Source organism: Rhynchophorus ferrugineus, unplaced genomic scaffold, assembly GCF_030347505.1.
Source record: "Rhynchophorus ferrugineus isolate W39M unplaced genomic scaffold, kcgeb_rfMv2 rfM2, whole genome shotgun sequence".
Lineage (NCBI taxonomy): Eukaryota > Metazoa > Arthropoda > Insecta > Coleoptera > Curculionidae > Rhynchophorus > Rhynchophorus ferrugineus.
This window is the reverse complement of record NW_027472581.1, coordinates 89981233-90006469: the sequence shown is the minus strand read 5'-3', so window position 1 is coordinate 90006469 and position 25237 is coordinate 89981233. Positions and strand designations below refer to the sequence as shown.

General features: G+C 31.9%; 2 protein-coding genes across 26 annotated transcripts in view; one reads left to right on the top strand and one right to left on the bottom strand.

Annotated features, from left to right (window-relative positions):
* Positions 1–25237, top strand: part of pHCl-1 (pH-sensitive chloride channel 1) — a 210879-nt gene that overhangs the window by 165669 nt on the left and 19973 nt on the right. For 18 of the 25 annotated variants that reach the window (XM_076396928.1, XM_076396920.1, XM_076396917.1 and 15 more), the window contains 2 exons: positions 2271–2485; positions 24548–24598. In XM_076396928.1, the coding sequence (XP_076253043.1) occupies positions 2271–2485; positions 24548–24598 (266 nt within the window). The remainder of the gene's footprint in view (positions 1–2270; positions 2486–24547; positions 24599–25237) is intronic. The other 7 variants (XM_076396931.1, XM_076396930.1, XM_076396925.1 and 4 more) reach the window with 1 other exon arrangement.
* LOC143191631 (uncharacterized) lies at positions 7680–10007 on the bottom strand. Its single transcript, XM_076396885.1, has 4 exons — positions 9730–10007; positions 9551–9669; positions 8771–9266; positions 7680–8681 (listed from the first exon to the last, which is right to left on the bottom strand). Exons 1-4 carry the CDS (start codon positions 9800–9802, stop codon positions 7816–7818), a joined length of 1554 nt encoding a protein of 517 aa, XP_076253000.1. The 5' UTR covers positions 9803–10007; the 3' UTR covers positions 7680–7815.

Here is a 25237-nt window from a genome sequence, read left to right as displayed (position 1 = left end):
AAATGCTCTGCGAATGTTGTCTGGTGTGATGCTAATTCGCGGTCGACGATCATGCGGCTCATTCTCGACGATTTCGCGGACACCCTTGAATGCTTTGGCCCATTTTAACACGGCAGCACTACTTAGGCACTCACTACGGAACTTATTTCGCAAACTCAGAAAAATTTCCGTCATTTTAAGCCTTCCCACACTAAAAAACGAATGAGAATACGTTGCGCTACGGCGGTCGGCACTTGACGTTCACTCATGGTCGTAGCACGCGCGTGAAACATGCGCTCCCGACGAAAACTATGCCACAGCGTTTGTCTCCATCATATTTGAACCACCGTCGTATGATAAGTTGAATATAAAATAAAAATAACATATAACAAAATGTAATAATGTAAAGGTAGTAGAGCGAAAATAGACATAACTAAACACAAATATTTATTTAGAAAGATGTACAAGATATAAAGACAGACGGATATGGATAGCAAAATTTGTGACAAGATATGATGTAGAGTAAGGATTTCAAGGAATATGAGGAACTGGACAAGTCTGATAGACAGTGAGGGAAGTTAAGTTCGGTTCTGAATGTGGTCGAAGAGTTGAGTTTTAATAGTATATGGCATACTAAGTATGGAGAGCCACAGCGACAACATTAAGATGGCCATATGCTTCATGATTTTGCAGTCATACTTGCGCAAGAGCCGTGCTAATCTTCAAACCGTGTTGAAATTTTAGTACACGTAAAACCCGTTATTGAAACCGAATTTGATTTATGTTTCGACCTGACTAGAATTTCTGGATTACTATTGAAATATCTCCATAAAAATAACTAAGATGGGAGGGGACACTTCTGGGTTCACCAAATCGTTCCTTTTTTGGACTAGGAGAACGAAATGAATACATTGTGATAATGTATGAAAAAGATCGTAATCAGAGAATAAAAGTTTCACCAAACAGTTGCAGAGATTGTATAAACACCAAAGAAAGTAGAAGGAAGCGGCACTAAACATTTACTAGGATTGGTAAGGAATTGTTCATCACAAGCTGCTTGAACCTGCTCAAAGCATTAATTCTACTGTCTATTCTTTCTACTTTCTACTGCTACTGTACATTAAACTACTTTTCTACTGTTCTACTGTCTTCCTACTGTCAACAATTAGCGCAATCGAAGCAGGCGACTAGAAAAAACTGACCAGAAATGGCTGAAATAAGAAATATATAAAAATAAAAATTTTCTTCCATTCAACAACGCAAAAATTGAAGGAGATTATCTTGAAAGTTTTGATACATCCATTATATAGTCCGTATCTTTCCCCGCCTGATTACCATTTATTCCGCTACCGGAAAAACTCTCTTAGTGACGTTAAACTAGCTTCAAAAGAGGTTTATAGAAATCACTCCAATCTGTTCAGTTTTTCATCTAATGCAGGTAGAGTGGCGGAACTATGTTTTTACCAGAAAAGTAATAGAAGATAAGCAACTTTTATTAGTGTAAAAAAAATGGATAAAAAGGAATTTCGCATGTTGATAAAATATTGCTTTTTGAAGGGAAACGATGAAACGAACGCCGAAGACGGTGAATGTAGTGGGCGCCCAAAAGAGGTTACCAGCGAAAACATTTAAAAAATCCACAAAATGATTTTGAATGACCGTAAATTGAAATTAAATAAAATAGCAGATACTCTAAAGATATCAAGTGAACGTGAAGAGCCGGCTGGCAGTTTATGGCGTCTATATTTTGGGATGTACATGGAATAATCTTCATTGACTACCTTGAAAAAGGAAGGACCGTCAACAGCGACCATTACATAGTGTTATTGAACAGTTTTAAGGACGAAATCGCCGAAAAACGGCCGCATTTGAAGAAACTGATGTACTGCCTCACCAAGACAATGCACTGTGTCACAAGTCAGTGAAAACGATGGCAAAAATCCATGAATTGGGCTTCGAATTGCTTCCTCATATACACTATTCTCCAGAGCTGGCCCTCAGCAACTATTTCCTGTACTGAGATCTCAAAAGAATACTCGCTGGGAAGAAATGAAGGGGTGATCGCCGAAACTGAGGCCTATTTCGGAGCAAAGGACATATCGTACTACAAAAATGGTATCGAAAAGTTGGAAGGTCGCTATAATCAGTGTATCACCCTTGAGGGGAATTATGTTGAATAAAAAAAACTAATTTTGCAAAAAGTGTGTTCTACTATCGTAGGCCGGGGACTTTTCAATTGACCTGTTACATAATCGAAACTATTAAATTAATATATATAAATTTCGTTTTAGGCGTGACGACAATGCTCAACTTTTTCACGACGTCTAACGGTTTCCGATCGACCCTTCCCGTCGTCTCCAACCTGACGGCGATGAACGTGTGGGACGGCGTATGTATGTGTTTCATATACGCGTCCCTGCTCGAGTTCGTGTGCGTGAATTACGTGGGTCGCAAACGGCCACTACACAACGTCGTCTACAGACCGGGCGAGAATCCCTTCAAACAGGTAAGCTCGATTCAGATTAATTGCTTCATCACTCGATGGCTATGACGCAAGTTACGCTTTGGCCCCATTTAATTTCGAAACGGATTCGCCTACCGATGATTCCGGATTACTCGTTTAAGTTAATTTGTCTCGTTATAAAATATTAATTGTATTTATAACAATGAAGTTTAAAATAATTTTAACGAATATAAGCAATACAAAATAAAAAAAAAATTCTTACTGGATTTCTTTGAATCATATTTTTTTTATTTATTAGGCCTACAAATTAGTTTTAAAGTTATTTCTTAATTTGAAGCTTTATTCAATCATCGATATTTCGGGAAATTTACAGATTCCACCACGAAAGAAGAATATATATTTTGAGGTAATCCACGAATCGGTCCATTTTTTATATCTTTATAAGTGTTGAAGCTCTACTCAGTAGAGATCACGACACGGAGCAAGTAGTAATCAGAAAGAACAAGGTCTGGAGAATACGGCGGGTAGGGAAGCACTTCCCATTTAAATGGTTTTGAAACATGTGGTCGAACGTTATAATGCTAAAGAACAACATTTGTGTGTCTACTCGTATTTTGGTCTGTTTTTGTGCAATGATCACCTCAAAGGCATCAATTATAGTCGATAGCAATTCCCATTGATAATTTTATTAGATTGTAACAGTTCATACTATGCCATATCAAGCTGATTGCGTCAAATACCTAGCATTAGCTTGGAGCCATGAATATTCCGTTTTGTTGTTGATACTGATACATGACGAGGTAGTCCCCATGATATTTTTGACTTTGTAACAACACGATGCAGAAAAACGTTCCGAGTTTGCCGTTGAAATAGTATTTCACACATGCTTTTCTGACCAACTCCAAATACCTTTTAGTGTCTCTTCTCTTTTACTGTCGATTCAATTCAATTGGTACAAAATAAATAAGCTTTTGGATCATTTCCCATATTCTACAAGCCATTGAAAATGGTTTCTTGTGTTACTCCTAGCAATTCTTCTTTCGTTTAACAAGGATCGTCATAGAGTAATACCTTCAAATCCTCGTCTTCAAAATTTTTTGCCAGTCCAGAATACTCTTTATCTTCATGAAAAACGCCACGTTTAAAAAGTTATTCACATGATGAAATCGATGGAGAATGGAGTTTCCATAAGCCCCACACAGCATGCGACGACCTTCTGCCGGCTTTTTTCTTCAAAATGAAGTAAAACATAAAAAACTTCGCAAATGCGATTTACTCAGTACAAATTCAACCATTTTAAACGCGCTGAAAAAATATTTTGTTTACACTTCGTCGAAATGTGGCACAAATGGACCCGATGCGATTTAATACACAGTAACGCCATCTGTTTTAAATTCTTTAAAATTAATTCATAGGCCTAAAAATATTCTCTAAAAAATGGCGACGATTTTTTAAAATATTTCAATATTTCCCAATTCTAATTTTCTGGTTATAGCAGTTGAATATACCTGTGAAAATAATTTGCCAACTGCTGATATTCATGCTAATAATACATTCTTGAAAACCCAATTTAAAAAAGATGATTTGTGCTCATTTCTAGACCAGAAAAACCCTCTTAGTAAATGACTAAATATTTTTATATAGAACATAATTTACATTGTTCAGAATTGCATATTAAATATTATTTTATTTTGTCAAATAATTTGATCACTTTTTAATATTAACTTTATGTCTTTTTTTAAATATTAATATTTGTGTAAAGAATACAGAACAATATATATAAAACAGCTTCATTTAACTATATTATCTCACCATTTTTAATGAATTTGCACTTATAAGAATAAGTAGTCCTGCATTATAAAATAATGTGACCTAAAACTAATTTTATTTTGTTGTTTGCTAATATATTATAGATAACTATTTTAATACAGATTAACAAAAAAAAAACAAAATTTCTTGTTTATTATTCTGCATTAAATATAATATGTAATATACAAAATAAGATATAGGAATATTATTCGAAATAAATAGAATAGATTTGAATAAATAGTATGATATTCTACTATGATTTTATATCAAAATGAACCATGTTGTAATTATTCGGAGTCATATACTTCATATAATTCCGTATATTGATTGAGATATATGTCCTTCAACACTTTCAGCAATTGTGTGTGATCGTTCAACAGTTTCAACAATTAGGAACAAATTGTGCGTTGGTGAACTAATCTAGATTGTCCACGGCGTATCTTAAGATTAACAACATAATTTTATGTTAATCGTCGATGGTAGATGAATTAAACCCCATTACCTCCTCACCGACAGGTGTTTTGTGGAGTCAGATGACTTGACATATCTTATAGTTATCTGGTACCAATCTAATGCTCTTTTAGAACATTGGATCAATTGTTTTTGACAAAGGACGTCCTTTGGAAACAACTATTAAATTTTTGAATGCTGACTAGAAATAGGAGAAATATGTCCTATCCTAGAAAGTAATGAGCCCAATGGATCGGGTGGTAAGGTCACCTTTGGCAAGTTTACTTTTCCACCCGCACAAAATAACTCTGTAGATTAACCGTGGTATTTTAGTGCCTATCAATATTCACAGACAATTGGTATTTTCCTAACTGTAACTGATTTGATCTGAAATATTTGTACCTGAGCCACAAGGTCATTACGTCTGAAGAATTGCTTAATTTATATGTGTTTACTCGTTTTGTTTAATGTACACGATATTGTTCCATTCTAATGCTATCTTCCTTGTTTTCAGTCACATTTGAATGTAATTATGACATACTAATATTGCATCAGTGAAGTAACTATAGAATAGTATATAAAGTGTTAGCTTAATATATGTAATTTCGGAATTATTTTGCGTGGTCTTAGCAGGAAGGCGCTGGGAAGGCAATTTCACTGTATTACAATGGTTAGTTTAAATTACCATTAGAGACACCTGTAAAGGAAATTCTTCTTAGGAAGATATTTGATTGGATAGGAATTTCATACATATCACGCGACTAATTCTTGAAGTCACATTCTACTGACCAATTAAATTTCTTTAATTTTACCTTCAATGTAACTTTGCCATCGCCCTATTTGAATAAAATTTGGGTAAACTTTTGGTCATAATTTCATGATTCCTTTTGTTATATTCCTGTAAAAAGATAATATACGTATATATATTGACACAAATGCTTTATATACATAACTAGCTGACCCGACAGACTTCGTCCTGTCAAAAAGATTTGTAATGTGGCAGTTTTTGTGCCTACGTATTTTAAAAAATTCTCCTGAACAGAACCATCACCCTGGTGATAGGGCGTTGTGAATAAAAAATAATTAAATAAAACATATATAAGGATTGAAAAGTAAGTAATCGCTTTATTGTTAATCATGTGAATCATAATTATTATTATTATTATTATCATTATATTGCTTTGTGGTATACGATGTTTTTTGTTTGATTACCTGGCGCATAGATAAACAAATCTGATGGTTTTCCAACACGGGAACAGGCAACATACAATTGACCATGTGAGAAACATGGGTTTTCTAGATTAATACCACAAACACTTAATGATTGCCCCTGGGACTTGTTTATAGTCATAGCAAAAGCAAGCCGTCAACATGTCTATAGGAAATTTGCCATTACCAATGTCAATGAGTTGTTTAGAGAATATGTTTCCAGATTGGTCATTTTGCAACTCGACACGCATATTCTTGCTTAAATGAAGTACTTTAACATGTTTCCACAAATTGGAGGACTTTAGACATGCATTGAGTTCATCAGCTGGCGTTGATCGTGGAATCACTGGCAATGTTTGACGAAAATCTCCTGCTAATAAAATCATTGCACCACCAAATCGGTTATTATTGCTACGTAGATCTTTTAAGGTTCTGTCTAAAGCCTCCAAAGATTTTTTATGTGCCATCGTGCATTCATCCCAAACAATCAATTTACATTGCTGCAAAACCTTTGCCATTGCAGAGTTCTTCGAAACGTTGCAGGTTGGAGTTTCATTGCTTTGCATATTTAATGGCAATTTTAGTGCTGAATGGGCTGTTCGACCACCTTCAAGCAAAGTTGCTGCGATTCCCGACGAAGCGAGTGCAAGTGCAATTTTATTTTGTGAGCGAATTGTTGCTAATATTAATGAAATAAAAAAAGTTTTTCCTGTACCACCAGGTGCATCTAAGAAATAAATCCCTCCAGTTTCATCATTTGTTACTTTCATAAGAGTTTCAAATACATACTTCTGTTGTTCATTTAACAGTGGAAGATTTGTTTGAATTTATTCTTTCAAAGCGTTGAGATCATACAGTCTTTCTCGATGCAACTCTTGGTTAAAAGCGTCATGCATTGGACGATTGGGCGCGGTCAGGCCTAATTGAATTAATAGTTTGTTTGACATTATCAAGCACATGTCCTCAATTGAAATCAATGCTTCATTGTAAATTTCTTCACTGATTTGTATATTTGGATTTCCCATACTATTCCGTATTTGATACAAAATATCATCACACATATAATCTTTGTACTTCATCCACAAATCAATTGGGTTTGATGGGAAGCATGTAGATATGATTATAGAAAACAATGTTCGTATTTGATGAGTGTGTGATGATATTACAGCATCATTGAGAGTTTGATCCCAATGAGCGTCATTTTCAAGCAATTGCAAACGTTGACAGGCTTCTCTGTAGGATCCACACAATTCACCATCAACAGTTCGTAACTGTTGGAATGATGTTGGGCCACGTACATTGACTAATAGCAGTCGTAAATAAAAACATTCATCATTGCTTGGATGTACTGAATAAATCCGGCCAATCGCATCGGTGGAATATACATCTGTATATCCTGGAACTGGTTTTCCTTGTTTCCGTCGTATAAATCTCCTTGAGGATTGATTCCAGGTATAATATTTTGGCATTTCAGAATATAGCAATGTTTGTGCGAAATCATCGTTTTGGCATGTCTCAAAAAAACTGGTTAATGTAGTAGATGGTGGCTGAGCAGCTTTTTGTACTGCGTTCTGTGCTGTAAAATACACTCTTTGTCCATTTTCTAAATGCACAGCTAAGTGAACAACAGAAGGGTGTCTCTCATGAATAGGAAAAGAAAATATTCGCCAAACTGCTTCATTACTACTGACATAGCGGCCCATTTGGTATTGGGTAACTTCATCATTAGAATTCTCTGCACCAATTCCAATCACAGCCATATCACTCCCTTTGGTTACATATTTGCAAATGTATTTAATCGATTTCACTGAATGGCAAGATTCAACGTTGATGTGTGCTTTGAATGTCTTTGATAAAATGGGTGAATATGGAACAATCCAACGATTATCTATTTCAATATCTTGTTAATTTAATTTGACAATTGTTGATTTTCCATTGTCTGCTGTCGATCTGCGACGATACAATGGATAACCGTCATTACCAGTAATTGTTTCCGATATTAATGTCCGTGGATATCGTTTTGAACATTTACCATCCATCATACACGGTGAATTTTGATTAAGAGTTCCACAGGGACCATGTATCATGTTTTTGATAACTACCTCATGCAATCCAGGATCTACTTGTACATTAGGGATTTCAGCTGATATCACTGCATCAACTTCATTTGGCCTTATCTTTTCAACCAACCAAATCAAAATGTGTGCATGTGGCAATCCTCGTTTCTGCCACTCCACAGAATACATCCAGCAGCGTGTCTCACCAAACACATTATGTTTTACGATGAAATTCATTAAAGATTTCAACTTTTGTCTAAAGACTCTGGCTGTAATATCATGACGATCAATGGATGATTTCCCAGGTAATAACTCCTGCTTAATTTCTATCCATTGCGGATTGCATGTAAATGTGATGAACAAATCTGCTGTACCATAATGACGAACATACGACATGGCATCTTGAGCATATTCGTGCATATGCCGAGGGCTTCCGATGTATGTTGCTGGAAGAATAGTCATCCGACCGACATTCTGTGCATTTCCATCAGTATTAATCGCATCTCGAAGGTGAATATACTCTTCAGATCGGAGTTTGGTTTGATTCAACCTGATGAATGTTAATCTCTCCGTTTCAATTTTAACATACATGTCATCAACATATTTGTGATATAATCGCCGACATTTCAATATGCGATTATCTGCATTTTCCCGAATCATTAGGCGGTATGAATAATAGTTCATTGAACTGACTTTTTTGTTGGTTTCAGAACCTGTAAACAGATTTTGTTTTAATAACATTCAAATACATAATATAGTGACTGAGATATTATCGCCATAGCTAAACTAATATTTTAGTTACCTGTAATGGGATTTATCATTTTTATTGATAAATCGTAGCCATCTTCACCTTGCCAAAATATAATGGGATATTGCAGTGCATCATATGAGCGGTGTGTTTCCTTTATAGGTTGTAATTGAAAATTCCGACGATGTAAAACAATATCACGGGATTCCAAGTTTTCTCCAACTACAACGATAGCAACTTCATCAATAGTTGGTGCATTAAAACGTCTTGTATGTTGACCTGCAGGTGTTTTATCAGCTCTGATTACAATTTTGTGATTATCGGATGGCATCAGATCCAGGGCAGTTTTAAACAATATAATCAATTGATTGTGTTGATGAAATAAAGTTTGTAATTGTTCTACAATAGACCTTTTTACTAAATTGTTATGTGCACAACGCAGATCAATTTCTTGTGGTGAATTGCCCATAAAATAAATTTGCAGGAATTTGTTGTCGCTATCTGACACTGGTAACAGTGAACCTGCTCTGTGATATATTTGCCCTTGTATCTGTAAATAAAAAAAATATTATGGTGTGGTATAAATTAATGGATTATCAATGATCAAGCTTAAATAATATTTGATCTTAAAAAGTATATATTTAGTTTTAACTAATATCTATCAAATATAAAATATAATAAAAGTGTCACTGAAACTGAATCACCATATAATATGATGACTAAGTGATATATTTCGTAATGATTAAGAAATTGAAGATTAGTAACACATCTTAACTTTGGTGACAGAAAATTTTGTTCGCTAAAATAATTATGAGTAACTGCTATAATACATACCTTGAAAGTTGGCATAAAATTTTCCCGAACTGCATTTGTTGCCCCAAATGAAGTCATTTGAAAGCAATTGTTATATTGTTGAATATGTGTCAAAAAGTGTATAGAATCTGTTCCTATTCCTGAAACCAATGAGTACAATGGTTCTGGTGGTGGATCCAATTGTATCAATTTCACTTTACCATTTGCGCAACACAATCCATTGGCTTCGTTTTTGTATTTTAATGCCTTACAGTGTGAGCAAACCAAGTTCATAGAACCAATAACAACACATTGGTAGTTACTGTAGTCAATTGACACATCGTAACTGAAAGCAGCTGGATTCAAACTTGCGCGATTATTAGTTGAATGTCGCGCTCGCGCTTCACGCGAATCAAATATAAATTATTTTTTCACTAATCACGAACTAAACAAACACTAACTAACTAAACACTCTGCACAAAACACGATATACGAATTTGTTTCGTGTATCACTTGACAATTCATCTGTCATCTGTCAAAAGTCATCTGTAACAGACAACTTTTTTTTTTAAATTTGATATGACTTGAACTCAAATCCTTTTAAGCCGTACAAATTGTTTTATTTATTTAAAATTTGAATTAAATTTTAAACAAATAAAAAATTTTAAATAAATAAAACAATTCGTACGGATTAAAAGGATTTGAGTTCAAGTCATATCAAATTTAAAAAAAAAAAGTTGTCTGTTACAGATGACTTTTGACAGATGACAGATGAATTGTCAACTGATACACGAAACAAATTCAAACAAAAAGGGCTATTTTTAGGGTTTTTCCAGCAATAATTCTAATTTTTCTCGCCGTAAAAACCATCCCTGAACTTCAACGAACATTTTAAAAAAAGATTTGGCCAAATTGGTCCAGGCGTTGTTGAGTTATGCGCTTAGGAACATATTTTGCGATTCATTTTTATATATAAGATTATATAAAACCAGGTACCAGGTAAAATTAATGCTAAGTCACACAATCATCCTTAATCTAGCTAACTTGGGCTGTTTCTTAAAGGGAAAACGACGTTTCGTTTTTTTTATTTCTGATGCACAACATTTTTAAAATTGAAAATACTGTTGAGATGCGGGAGAGAAAACAAGGTTGTCAGTTATATACAATTTATTTTCTCTCTTCTTTGAGTAAATTAATACACGAAGAGGAGTTGTTTAATTAATAATAAAAAATATTCAAGATATTAATTAATACATCATGGGAAAAGGATTATGATTCAGATCGCATGTACTTACTAATAACGAAAGTCTAGTTTGGCTAATATGGACAGGAATTCTATTGGCCGCGCTTTAGCAATTCTTATTTCAATATTTTCTTCAATACTTTCAATACAATACTTCTTCAATTAATTGAATATTTTTTTCATTTTCGATGTTGATGGAAATTCTGTTGTTGTTGTTGCACGTTCTGTTCAAATTCTGTATTTTCGTTGTCAATACACAGTGTTTTATCGCTGAAGCTCCTCCCTCAGGTTTTTGGTGGTGATGGACAAGGCCGGTCCAGAAATCCTGTTCTATACCCCGATTCGTTGGGAATATCGTGGTGGGAAACACTCTTCCCCCTAGGAACTTCTCACGCTGATAAAACATATCGGTTTCATACTCAAAGAATTCCCGAAAATTAAGCCATTTTGGGTCTTCTTGATATTTATGGTTATAGGCGCTACAAGGCGTCCTCTATCAGGTCTAACATCTGACCCCTTTCGTCTAGCCTCGGTACTTGAACCTTCGTTATCCGAAATACTCGACAACGAGCTGATGGGAAGCATCTTTGCTGAACACATATGTTCTGCTTACTTGGTATCTTTTTGCCTCTCTATTTTCACCAGATGTTCAATATATTCATATTCAATAATTTCCCATGTCATAAACATTAGGAACTTCAGTTAAAAGGTCTAATACATTAGACCCTCTGACAATAGAACTGAAAGAAATATACAATTAACTTAAACTTTACATGTACATGTGTTTTAAGTAACTTAAATTTTACATGACTGTATCAACTACCAATAATAAATTTGCGTCGCAACAAACACGTTATAATCAAATAATAGTTATTATAAAAAGTCATAATATACGGAACTTACTCTATATTACTCACACAAAAATGGCGCCACAAACAAACTGAAACAAACCATAAAAGCAAACAATCGCTTTATAGAAATGAGCCAATAAAATGCCTTTTTAGAACAATGCAAACGAACCAATCATTTCCTCGGTTTTGGCTATTTAAGTTAAATCTCTTTATAATACTCTAAGAGTTCTCGTTCACTTAATTTGTGACTAAATAATAACAAACGCGAAAAAAGTATGCTTTACCATGAACAGTCACAACATACTTCAAGTATATTTTTGATAAAGGTTAACTCAACGTCAATTAGATTGCACTATGAAATAACATTAACACACAGTAATATTACGATACATGTTCTCTATCTCCATAATAGAAATCCATGCAATAAAATTTGCAAAAACCCATCAATGTTTCCCATAATACTCACTATATTAAAAAATATGAAACTGAAACTTTTTAAAGATCATAATACTTCCGCTACATCTCCATTTCGTTGAAATTTCAACTAGAACACTCGCCAACCTTTCCAACCCGGACTTTTAATTACCATATGGAGCCCGGCGAAACCACTATTTTCAACTCGGCTAACTTTTAAATTATCTCGGCCTTTACAAATTTTACACTTCGCTTATCGGCGAAACTTAAAAGAGATAACGTTTTCTAGAACTCCTTTCTGAATTACATGATTTAACTTTGTGTGGGTAAAGTCCAAAAAAACCGCTAAACTTGATGTTTTAGTTTTGTATTGCTTTTAATACTCTGTAAGAGTAGCATTCGTATTCGGTAGTTTTTACTGTTTATTAAGTGCCGTTTTACTGAGGTACAAGCTAAAGTTTTCCTGTGCTTCGAGTATGTCGAATTAAAAGCAAAAAAAAATTAACACAAAAATTGAACCGACTTCAAAAAATAAATAAGGAGCTCACTAAAAATTGAAAAATAACCAAACTTATAATAAAATTAAAAAAATTAAATAAAATATGTACAAACATTAGCATTTACAATTTAGCTTAATACCTACCTAAACCTATTTATCTATTTATAATATTATTTTAACTACTACCAACTGATCAGTTTGAAGTCCTTGAATTCAATTCAATACTTTCTTCTTAATTCTCAACCATACTTTCTTCTTCTCATTTCAACTCTTTCCTTCAGTGTTGATGAAAATACTTTCGTCATTGTCGATACAAAATGCTGTCTCTCGTTGTCGATGCACCGTTAATATCGCTGAAGCTCCTTCCTCCGGTTCTTGGTAATGGTGGACAAGGCTTATCCAAGAAACCCTTTTCTGTGTCCCAATTCCCAAATTGGAATGGGAAAAACTCTGCCAGCTAAGAACTTCTCACGCTGATAAAAAACGTTTCGAGTCTTCTTGACATTTATAGGCACCGTAAGAAGTCCTCTACTTGGTCTAACTGACGTTTCGTCTAGCTTCAGTCGACAACGAGACGATGGGACATAAATTTTGTTGAACTTTTTTGAATATAATGTTTATATGTTTTCTACCGAGTAAACCTATCTTGGTTGGCTAATTTCACAAGACAAGGCGATGTTATGTTTTGTATGAAGCCATAATTATTTTTCCATGTCATAAATATTAGGAATATCAGTTAAAAGTCTAATAAATTAGACCCGTTAACTAACCGAAAGATTTCTACAATTAACGTAAACTTAAATTTACACGACAACCCCTAATATAAATAATTAAATTTGCGTCCCAACAAATATCTTGTTTGTCGCATCTTAATGGAATGACTTCATTTCTAATACAAACTGGTCATATTAGTCATAAATTCATACCAAAACAGAGTTTCTATTGCCTCAGATTAAATACGAGAAAAATCGTTACTTTTATATATAAATCAAATACCCGATAATATAAAACCTCAATAATGAAGACCTATAAACACAAAATACGTGCCATAGGTTCAAGAACCGCTTGGATGGTATACAGTATATTCCTGAAGTGACTTCACAAGCGCTTTGTTTCTCAGGTATGCGATGGTCTTGTAATCGCAAATATTCCATTACTAATTTAAAGATAGATGTGTACTAAATTTGTAGATAAAACATTTTTAATAGAACAGAAGCTTCCAATAAAAGCGCTGTTAGTGTTAGATAATGCATCTACTCATCCTCCAGAACAGCAACTGAAGAGCTAGAAAGGGACAATTTTTGCCCTATATCTGCTACCAAACGATTACATTAGTCCAATTGAAGGCCAAGAACATAATAAGGCTTACCAAACTATAATATCGAAAGTTTCTAGTTTCCTCTATCAGAAAATCATGAAAGCAGATCTGGGAATATTAAACCGGTAATACTACCAAAATAAATATCAATATCTTTAATACGAACATTGCTTGTACTCGGACTGATATTAATTTATGAAACGGGACTGGTCCCCAATCTATATTTTGGTTCTTCCTAAATTATTCAGGCATTGGAAGACCAATTAAGGCAAACTAAAATTGCAAAATTGTTTTTCTTCTAACTAAAAATAATTTTTGTTGTTCAAATATTTGTTTAATTTATTATTTTAATCATTTAAAACAATGAATTAGTTTACATTAACAAATGGCTGCTGTATTTCCTTATTAAAATATATCGTGCCATTCCAAGTAAATATAACAATTCCGCGTGCTGGAAGTAAAACACTCATTAAAAGTTTGAGCACATATTTTTTTTACTGGAGAACTGGAGGCAAAATGCGTGTGTTGTAAAATTTCGTATACCCGCAATAAAAGTTTGGCATTTTCATCAAGGCGAGTGTCTCTGTAGGTTTTACCACAACGTTGCTAAAAAAATGTTGACACGTGAAATTTGTTGCAATCTTATAAAGTTCACAACGTCACTAACATAACCATATTATTATTATGGATACTTGTTCTTATCCAGGTACCATTATGGATTTGTTCACATTCAACTTTCAATAACATTATTTTAGTTATTATTCAGTTGTACATAAGTCCACATATTTCTGGATAGTGTTCATTCCAGCTATTAGTTTGCAAGTTACATTGGTTCTAGTTTTTTTTTTTGATAACATCTTTATTAGATACACGTAGTACAATCTTATAAATTAACTTATTACTGCATTTCATTGGTACTTAGATTATTTCACAAGCAAGACGAGTGTGAGAAAATACATAAATATGTATTCCTAATTTATAAAATAAAACTTATAGCTATGGTTTACACTAAAGGTATACACTTTATATAATTTCGTATGGTTCGGTTCGCTTCAATCTTTTGACATTCTGCGCGCTGTCCAGCAGTTGTATTGCTTCCACGTTAGTATGACTTAGTAATCTTCTTTCGTGTTTCAAGGCGAAATCTTAGATTACTTCGCAAATCTATTTGATTTGCAGGTCATCGTGCAGTTCTTCGTTGGTTACGTAACGATTGGCATTGGTAATCACTCGAATAACCTTGTTTTGACAGTTTTGGATGACTAGTTGATTTGAATTTGCACACCTTAGGTCCAAAGTGGCTTTATGATGGTCCTATCAACGTCTTCATCAACATCTAGACCATCATCACCACCTTCTAGATCACCAACGTCTAGATCAAGTTGAGAGTACCTTCCGACTAACCAGTATAGTTGTTTTATTTTGATTTTAATGTGTTAACATGATGTTATTGGTTCTAGTGAAACAAACTTTGTTATACCCTTACTTTTAAGTCCTCTGACATCAACAGCAGTGTAATGGTTCAGATGTGGCCATATGTATTCTCATCTGAAAAGGACATCTAATAAACTATGTAGAACGTGACTTTCAAGTATCAATAAAGTTTACTGAATGATTTGTTTATGTTAATCCAAGTAAACACAACAAAAAGTTATAACCGTCACAGTGTTTTTCACCTGCGCATACTCTTCAAATAAATTCCGCAGTAACATTCTCACCATTGCAGCTGATCATGTTTTTTTCTACAGGTTGGAGTTGCTAGTTAACCTTCAGTACTTCTGTATGTGGGCTATTTCTAGGAAATACCTTTTTTTGTTTAAATACAACTATAGCAGTTTATATTCAGTGGATTAATAGTATTGTAATTGTCTTGCAATTTTTTCTACTACATTACTAACTAGCTATGAGAAAGGAAAAGCAAAATCACTTGAAATGTCACATAAGCAAGAATAATCAGAAAAGTTTCTAATATATCTGTTCATAAATTGACGCTCCACAAAGAACTTTTAAAAGGCTTAAAAATGTATTTAAAAAAACCCTTACAAGTGCTGATATTAACGTGAACCACCTTGTTTTATAGAAGTTTAATATTTTGTGACGTGATCTATCTATTGGGCTATAGAACTGTTCTATGAAAAAAATTAAATCTAAATATAATCTGAACAAAAAAAAACAATCTGCTACTCTGCTCAATTTAATGCGTTTCGAAATATATAGGCTCCACATTCAGTACTAACAAGCTGCCTTCAGAATGATAGGTTTAATACGTAGACGTATTCTATTTTTATCAATTTTCTCAGAAAAACAATAAAATACAAAATATTTTATTTTCCGATTTCTTTGATGTATTTGCGAAAGCGAAACATTTTCACCCACATTGGAACAAGCCTGAAAACTGAAGCGAAAATTAGACTTACAGTATGTTTACCAATAGAAGCAAAATTTAAATTAGGTATTTAGAAAAAGAAAATGCTATCATACGTTATTAAATTATGAGTAAAACACAAAATGAGGTAAATGTAAAAAACCGAATTTTCGAATAAGTAATTTCAAATAGGTATTGTAAGACTTAATATTTTCGTGACAGAGAAATACACTGTGTTCAGTAGAAAAATTCTAATTTCAAAATGATAGAAATAAATGTCAAAAAGCAACTAAAGTAAGAAAAATTGAATTAATTGCAACTCACTATCTACAGTTATACTTATTGAAAAAGTGAAAATATATGCATGAACTGAAACGAAATATCTACGATAGAAGTTAACACCCCTCTTTTAGAAGCAAAAACAAAAAACGATGTACACTAACATAATAAAACTACATGAAAAGCCAATTAAGAAATTTGGTAAAATAACTGTTGTATCAAAATACTCAACCTCCTATACTCTGCCTATCACTTGTTCAGATTACTACAGTCGCAAATAAAGTACTGAACAATGTGAAAAATACCATTCCATCACTATGTAGAGAAAGCGATCCAAAAACTTTTATAAGAGTAGGAAAATATTTGATGCATAATTTCCTTGCACCAATAATAACAGAAAATCAATTACCTCATATTTATAAAGGAGACTATATCAAATATATAATTTCATTATACATCAAATGTAAACGCTATATATTATACTAGCGACCCGCCCCGGCTTCGCACGGGTGCAATGCTGATACTAAATTAAATACACTACAGAAAAAATATGAACGTTGTATATAAAAACATAGCGGCCCGCTCCGACTTTGCACGGGCATAAAATATATATGCCTATGTCACTCAATGAAAACATGATTGAAATCGATCCAGTATTTTTGGTTCATTCATTACTGCCCTTGGCCTGCACGCATTAAATTTGGAGTAAAAAAGTATACTTACTATGAAGATTTCCTGCTATCTTTGGAATATCTAAATTCATACAATTTTTATTACATTACACATTTTTAAACGCAAATTTTAAATTTGTAATATCTCCGAAAATATTTGTTTAATTTACATGCTGTAAGGAACCATATTGATCTATATTAATTGCAAACTGTACTTAAGGTACTTAATTCGATAAGGATTAATGGCGTATTGCTTAAAATAGCTTCCTAAATAAGCCATTTTCTCACGTAAAAAGTAAACAATAAAAATGGTTAATGTGGGTTATCCCTAAAAGATAAACATATACCATCGCGGACTTTTTTGTAGACCTTTTTATGGTGTACAATACTGTAGTACATTAATTTGATCTAACTCGTAGGGTTAGGCAGCGTTTTTGCTAATTGCTAAATAAGCCTAAAAAATAGGTTAATTTACGACATCACGTTAGAAACCTCTAAAATTAGCAATGTTGCCTTAGTATATTATGCATGTGTTACACATATAAACCTTCCTCTTGAATCACTCTATCTATTGAAAAAAACTGCATCAAAATCCGTTGCGTAGTTTTAAAGATTTAAGCGCACATAGGGATATAGGGACAGAAAAGGCGACTTTGTTTTATACTATGTAGTGATGTATTTTTTAATTGGAAATCAATGTTAATTGAAATTAAACAAATAACTGTTAATTATAAAAGCATATTGCATAACTAGCCAACAGGTCAATTGAAAAGTCCCCAGCCTACCATAGTAAACCAAATGTTTTTGGCAAAATTACTTTTTTTACACTGATTTTAGCGACCTTCCAACTTTTCGATACAATTTTTGTAGTACGATTTGTCCTTTGCTTCAAAATAAGCCTCAGTTTCGGCGATCACCTCTTCATTCGACGAAAATTTCTTGCCAGCGAGCATTCTTTGGGTGGATGGGTGGATTTTTGCCACCATTTCCACTGACTTATGACATGGTGCATTGTCTTGATGAAGCAGCACTTACTTTTTCTTCAAATGCGACCGTTTTTCGGCGATTTCGTCCTTCAAACGGTCCAATGATGCTATGTAATAGTCGCTGTTGACAGTTATTCCTTTATCGATTGACCTGTTATATTACTTTTTAAATTAAACATATATTACTGTCATAAATGCTATAGTGAATTTATGCTTTTATTTTAAATTAATATATTAATTCAAAACTTTACTATTATTCTTAACATATGCATTCAAAATCTTATTAATATATATCAGCACTCGTTCAACAAGAATACTATAAATTCGCCTATAATTTTCTCATGAAGCCTGTTATATTTGACTAGTATAAGTTCGTAATTAAAGGAGAATTTCACGGCAGAAGTGTTTACCACGGAAATAATAACCAAGTTCTAAGCAGGATCAACGAAAGACAATTAAAACTTAAAACTTTTAATGAAAAAAACTTTTCAACTTCATTAACCTATGTAAAACGATACTTTGTATAAAAAAGACTCAATATACTGTCTCCATATAATGACGAATATATGCTATAAATAAAACATGGATTTATTAAAGTATTTTTTTAATTGTTGCTAAAACATCTAGATGTATCTGTAATACTTTTCAGGGCTTTCTTTGAAAATTCTTGTATTATATTGAAATTACTTTTCCAGAATATTTCCATAAATGAATTTCATAAGTAGATGTAGGTGTTAATAGGTGCTTGTACAGCGGCAACATACTAAGTACAGATAATTTAGATTTTCTCTGAAATAATTAATACTTTTTTTTGTATTTTAATTCTATTTCCCTTCTTTTGATACGCTTCTTCGGCGTAATATAAGTAAAATAGTGTAGGACAGGACTGTGAATATCAAATTTACAAAGACATGAAATATACTCACTCAAATTTAAGTTATAACGATTAATTACAACAGTTTTTATTAACAAAGTATACATTATATTTAATGCAGATTTTTATAAATGAGAAACAATAAATTCCTAAAGAATATATTGAAATAACATTACTCTTAACTTATTACTCTAGTTATTTTAAAAATTAGTATCAGAGATATATGAGGCTTTAGTAAGTAAATTCTCTAAATATATTCATTCCAGGGTTGCCTTTTATATTTCGAGATTTTGCTATAACTGTAGAATTGACATTGATCATATAGTTCTGCTTATCATATCACTTATTATTTCTATATATCAATAACATATTGTTATAGCAATACATAAAAAGTGACTGTACTAGATACCAGTAAACAAAAACTTTGATAAGTGGTCCATTTACTCAATGTCATATATCGAAATATAAAGATAATCCTCATAAAAGATTTCAGCTGAAATGATAAAACAAATATAATACCATAACCTATTTTAAGAGTTAACAGGCTTTTTTATTTTTTACTTTAAAATATGTTTAATACTAATATATTTTTACTCTATTGTTTTAAACTTTAAATAAATATGACACAATAATAACATATTCGATACTGTAAATATGATTGAAAATTAACAGCACCCTTGTGACATAATTAAATGGCGTCTTTATCAGATAATATGAAGTAGAGTTTCTAAACAATCACACTAAACCCAGAGTATGGATATGGCCTCACTTGAAGGTCAAACGTTGATATCCTTTATGAGTATCTTCATTTGGTTGTATTTATACATGAATTATAACTATGTATTGTCGGTATATACAGGGCAATAGCTTTAAATTTCATTATCATGTTAATTAAACGTACTTAGTTTTACGCCTTTTGACATGATTCTCAAATAATAAAGTATTACTAGTGTTTTAAATATTAAACCAATTTACATTGTATCAATAGATACAAAGAGTACCCTCCCATTTTGTTTAGAAACTCTTAAAGTGAAATTTGCTGTAAAATTTGTATAAAACGTCCATTCCTGTTAAAAGACTGGAAAGTGGAAAATCGATTATATATCTTGCTAGCAATGTACAAGTGTTTTGAATACTTTTTGTGTATTTGTCGTGTTGTAAGAATAAAGTGGTAACATTTAGTATTTCCTTGAACAGTATCAAACTAATATATATCTACATATATATTAATTTGAATGAATTAAATATAATTATGCTGAATTTTACCACTTTTTGATATTGCAATATATGTTTCTTCTATCTTCAATTTCCTCTTCTTCTTTTGCATGATTTTAGATTGCATGGGTTTTGTCTTTTACTATTTCACTTAACCTGTTGTTATTTTTAGCAATCTAACATTAGATTTATTATACTATTAATGATGACTCCTACTATCTATAATATTTTTATATACAATAACAATAATATCATTTGTTTTTATTAATTATAACTTACTTTAGATATGCTTAGAACAATCTTAATATATAATTAATTTATCAAAACTATTCTGTCGTTGTTTCATTATTAAACAAGTAAAGCAAAGTAAAGTACGGGATTACGGGAATAACATAATGACATATTTATACTCCACTAGGTTTCAATTAATATAAAACATTTATTCCATTAAAAATTTTGAACAATTAGTGACTATATTTAATATATAGTAATATTTTAATTAGCTCTCAGTTGATAACAAATATTTATCATTATTTTTTATGCACAAATAGTAAAAATAATATATTCACCATAATTTTTTTTGCTATCTGAACACATGAATTATATACTGAGTTCTTGTCCTTTTATACTCCCTATCTCCAATACAATATGGCTCGTTTCAGCTATGCCCTCATGTTTAGAGTTATTGGTTTTCCACTAGCTACTTTTCAAATTCCACGACACGAAATCTCCAGATATAATATTTGGAAGATATCTTGGCACTTTTTTTAATTGATGCCAATTTTAATAACAATTTAGTAACAGTTTTAAACTAGTTGTCCTAATAGTGGTCAAAATGAACGAATTCTTATTCAAATTCCTTTACCATCTACAATATAGCCCTTAAATGATCCCCACCGTAGAAACCTAAACATGATTTAGGTAAAGTGAAATCACATGTAAAGTATCAAAAAGAGAAGAAATCGCTTTCTTAAATATTACACTCTTGAACGGCAGTATCCGTATCTTTACCAGTAATTTTTAATTTCTCCAAAATGCTGCTGTTTTATTTCTATAAAACCCTAAAAATCAGCTGATTTTTTTCATAGTTATTTACAAAAATTTATGATTAAATTTTAACTCTTATTCGAAATGTTTTACCATCATATCCATGTAATACAACTACTTGTACAGCAGGATATTACGAAACTCATCTTCTTTGCTCATTTATTACATATGACACGAACTTTTTCGTAGAAAAAGCTAATTTGGGTCTATAAATAGAAAAATTAGACGAAACAGTTTGAATCTGTAATGAAATTTTAAAAGAAGAATTTCATAAATTCATTCCCAATGAGAAATATGCGAAATTATATATGTCACCAGAATAGCCAATATAACCAATAATTATTTTCTTGTATATATTTGATTGTTCTAATGTTTTCCATGAATTCTTCAGACAACTAGAGTTTTTACTTTATATAAATAATATAGAGAATAATTTTATAATTTTATAAAGTATTTATATAGGAATATTTTGTCTTTTTATAGTATGAGTCATCAAATAACATAAAGAGAAATGATGAAAGATTCAGCTACATATTATACAACAAAACTATATCAAGAAGACAGAGAAATATGAAAATAGCGGAGACGTATCGCATTTTGCCCAAAAAATCGATAATTTAATTAACTAAATGAACCGAAACCGAATCAAATATAATTTACTATATATATATATATATATATATATATATATATATATATATATATATATATATATATATATAACCGTGAAAATAACAAATTAATATAAAGTCAAACAAAAAAGAGAAAAAAACACTATATATACATATAAACTAAATAAGATCTCATAAATCCAGTCTACATCAATTTCAGTTAAATATATTACCAATTAGGTATGGTATTTAATTTTAATGGGTTTGATTAAGTATATTAACCTTGTTTCATTCAATATTCTGACCCTCTTTTGTCTATAGTGAACTAGACTCGACTACAGCAAATGTTAGTAAGAATTTGTGATTATGAAACAATTGTGATCAAATACCATGTTCATCAAAAGTTAAAATACTCAAAACTTATTTTCAATAAATTACTATTTATTAAAATATACAGCATATAACAAATTAATAAAATAGCTTTTATTGTTGATATATATATGTTATGGTGCATGCTACGTTATCTGTGTGCAACATTTGTTCAACATCAGTTTGTCCGTGTGTGCACAATTTTGCATATGGCAGGTTTGCAATCTAATTTGTAAATAGAAACATATAATGAGCACAAAAAGTTCATATAATTTATGTCTTGGTTCTGTATTTGTTGTGAATTTTTGTTATCAATTCATGTTTTCATTTATGTCATATATTTTTTTTATTTTATTATAAATAATTATGTACATACTGAGTATATATTATCAATACTAAAGTGTTTTTAGAGTGATAACTTTTTAGTAGGGTTAATTGTCATTTAACTGATAATCAATAACACAGTATCATTTCTAGAATCTATAATCTGTTTAATAACCTGACTGTCCAATATCCCATGAATTCTGAAGATCATTAAAAAAAGCTTAATTGTTTTCTTCAGAAGAAGAAGATCGACTGACTCTTACGAAAAATCTATATCTAAAAAACATTGTACCATAAATAGTGATTTTTTAAAATTATCTTTGTTGCAGTTGGGATCATGATAAGTGTTTATTTCTTTAGGAAATAAATCTTATGGAATATAAAAATGAAAATACAGCAGACGCCAGATAATGTAAACATTCAATAATGAAAACATAGCGTTATATAAACACGCTATTAATATATTTGCTTAATTTGCTACAAATATTGTATATTATTTATTGTTTAAAGACGGCAAACATCATCTCTGAAAATGTAACTTTTGACATTCATTGTTTTACTTGGTTAAATTGACGAAATTCGAAGCATATATAGCAAAATTTCACAATTCGAAGCCCAATTCATGGATTTTTGACACGGTGCATTGTCGTGGTGTAGCGGCACATTCTTTTTTTTTGAAATGCAACCGTTTTTCGACGATTTCGTCCTTCAAACGGTCCAATAACGCTATTTAATAGTCGCTGTTGATAGTCCTTCTTATTTCAAGGTAGTTAATGAAAATTATTCCATGCGCACCCCGAAATACAAACACCATAGCCTTGCCAGCCGACTGTTGCGTTTTCCCACGCTTTGGAGCGAGTTCATTGTGTGCAGTCCACTCGAATGGCCGTCGATTGGATTTCGGAGTGAAATGATGGAACCATGTTTCATCCATTGTCATCTAACGACGCAAAAACTCGGGTTTATTACGCTTGATCATTTGGGCGTCCACTGCGTTCACCGTCTTCGGTGCTCATTTCGCCACATCTAAACTTAATGGTTTATTTTCCTGGGGCAGAGTCCGGAAACTCGGCATCAAGCCAAGTTTTTGCTTCAATTGTATTTTTTCCCTTCAAAAAGCAATATTTTATCAACATGCGAAATTCCTTTTTATCCATTTTCTTTAAAATAACAAAAGATGATTCATTCAAGATGCTATAATTCACAAACTAATGGTCTGATAGCTGTCAAATTTATGCACGCATCTTTTGAACGTTAGAGCTAACTAAAAAATATATGGATTTAATTCTAGTAACGTCATCTATGTGTCAGGCCAGAGACTTTTTAATTGACCTGTTAATTTATTTGCTTATACAATATTGTAAACTATTTCTTCTTTACACACTGCAAACATCACCACTGAAAATTTAACTCTTACATACAATTCATATACAGTACTCATTCATTTCATTAATATCAACATTTCTATAATTGGTTCATAATATTTTAATCCCATTCAATGTTCTATCACTCTAAAAACAGATTAGCTTTTATACTATCCAACTTATATAAAAATTACCCAGAACAACTATTAATTTATTCTAGAAAATATAATATATTGGTTTAATATAAAATTATATTAATTAATAGATTTTTATTACTGTGATACCAGAAAACAAAAAGTTCTCATATATATTTTTAAAAAGAATATCCGTATATTAAAATAATTATAGTTTTGGTTTAAAAAAGAATCGTCATTACAATTTGAACACTTTGTAAATATATTTTTATAAATATTATGATACCGAGTGTTTTTATAATAACGGTGTGCTAAAATATTGATACTAATCGATGCTGCACTGTAATTATTGTTGCCCAACTAAAAAATGTTCGGTAACCTAAAAAAAACCTCCGATCCGTGGCCAAACTAGTCGGGGTTGGCCTTGATTGTGCGATCTATGCAACACTTAAGACTATTCCTTATCATGTTGCAGCGTTTGCCGGCTGTGCTGAGCAGGATAGGCATTATACTGGCCAGTCCCTTGGTAAGCCTAGCCCTAATTTTACTAAAGCCAGCTCAGAGCGCCCATTAAACTTAGCCTAATACTTGCATATTGTCTCGCGAGCATTTTGCCTATGCCCATAACGATTGCTTTTAGTTTTTATTACAGTAATTTTTTGAGATACGCTTCCAATTCTGACAACCACGCTTTGTAATTGTAGAAAATCGCTAGGTAGTCAAATAAAACTCTTTGAAGAGTCATCAATAAATCATAGTTTAGCTTGAAATATTACTAATAATGCTTGATGGCAGATAAAGTATATTATATCTATCAAGGTAAATACCAAAGAAGGATCTGAAACAAAAGAACTATCCAAATAAAGCTTATGACTTATTTTACGGAGAAAATAGGTTTAGAACTATGCTTATTATTGATTTGTTTTTAAGAGAAGAAGGCCAAGCAAATTTCAATAACTTTTTTTGAAATTTCAATAATATTTTATATTTATTACGTACCCAAAAAAGTAATCTATGAATCTATATTACTATCCCTACACAAACTCTTCTGTGATTGGCCTTAAGAGATACTCTACTCAAAAAGAAACTTAATTACCATTAATTCAGTTTTATCAAGCGACGAAATCATTAAGTTACACATATATTCTATCAGAAAAATCAGACC

Coding starts and splice junctions, on each gene's coding strand:
- LOC143191631 (XM_076396885.1), bottom strand. CDS start 9,802: ATGAACTTGGTTTGCTCACACTGTAAGGCATTAAAATACAAAAACGAA. Junction 9,670..9,729: donor TGGATTGTGTTGCGCAAATG/GTAAAGTGAAAT, acceptor CATTGGTTTCAG/GAATAGGAACAGATTCTATA. Junction 9,267..9,550: donor ATTTTATGCCAACTTTCAAG/GTATGTATTATA, acceptor TTTTATTTACAG/ATACAAGGGCAAATATATCA.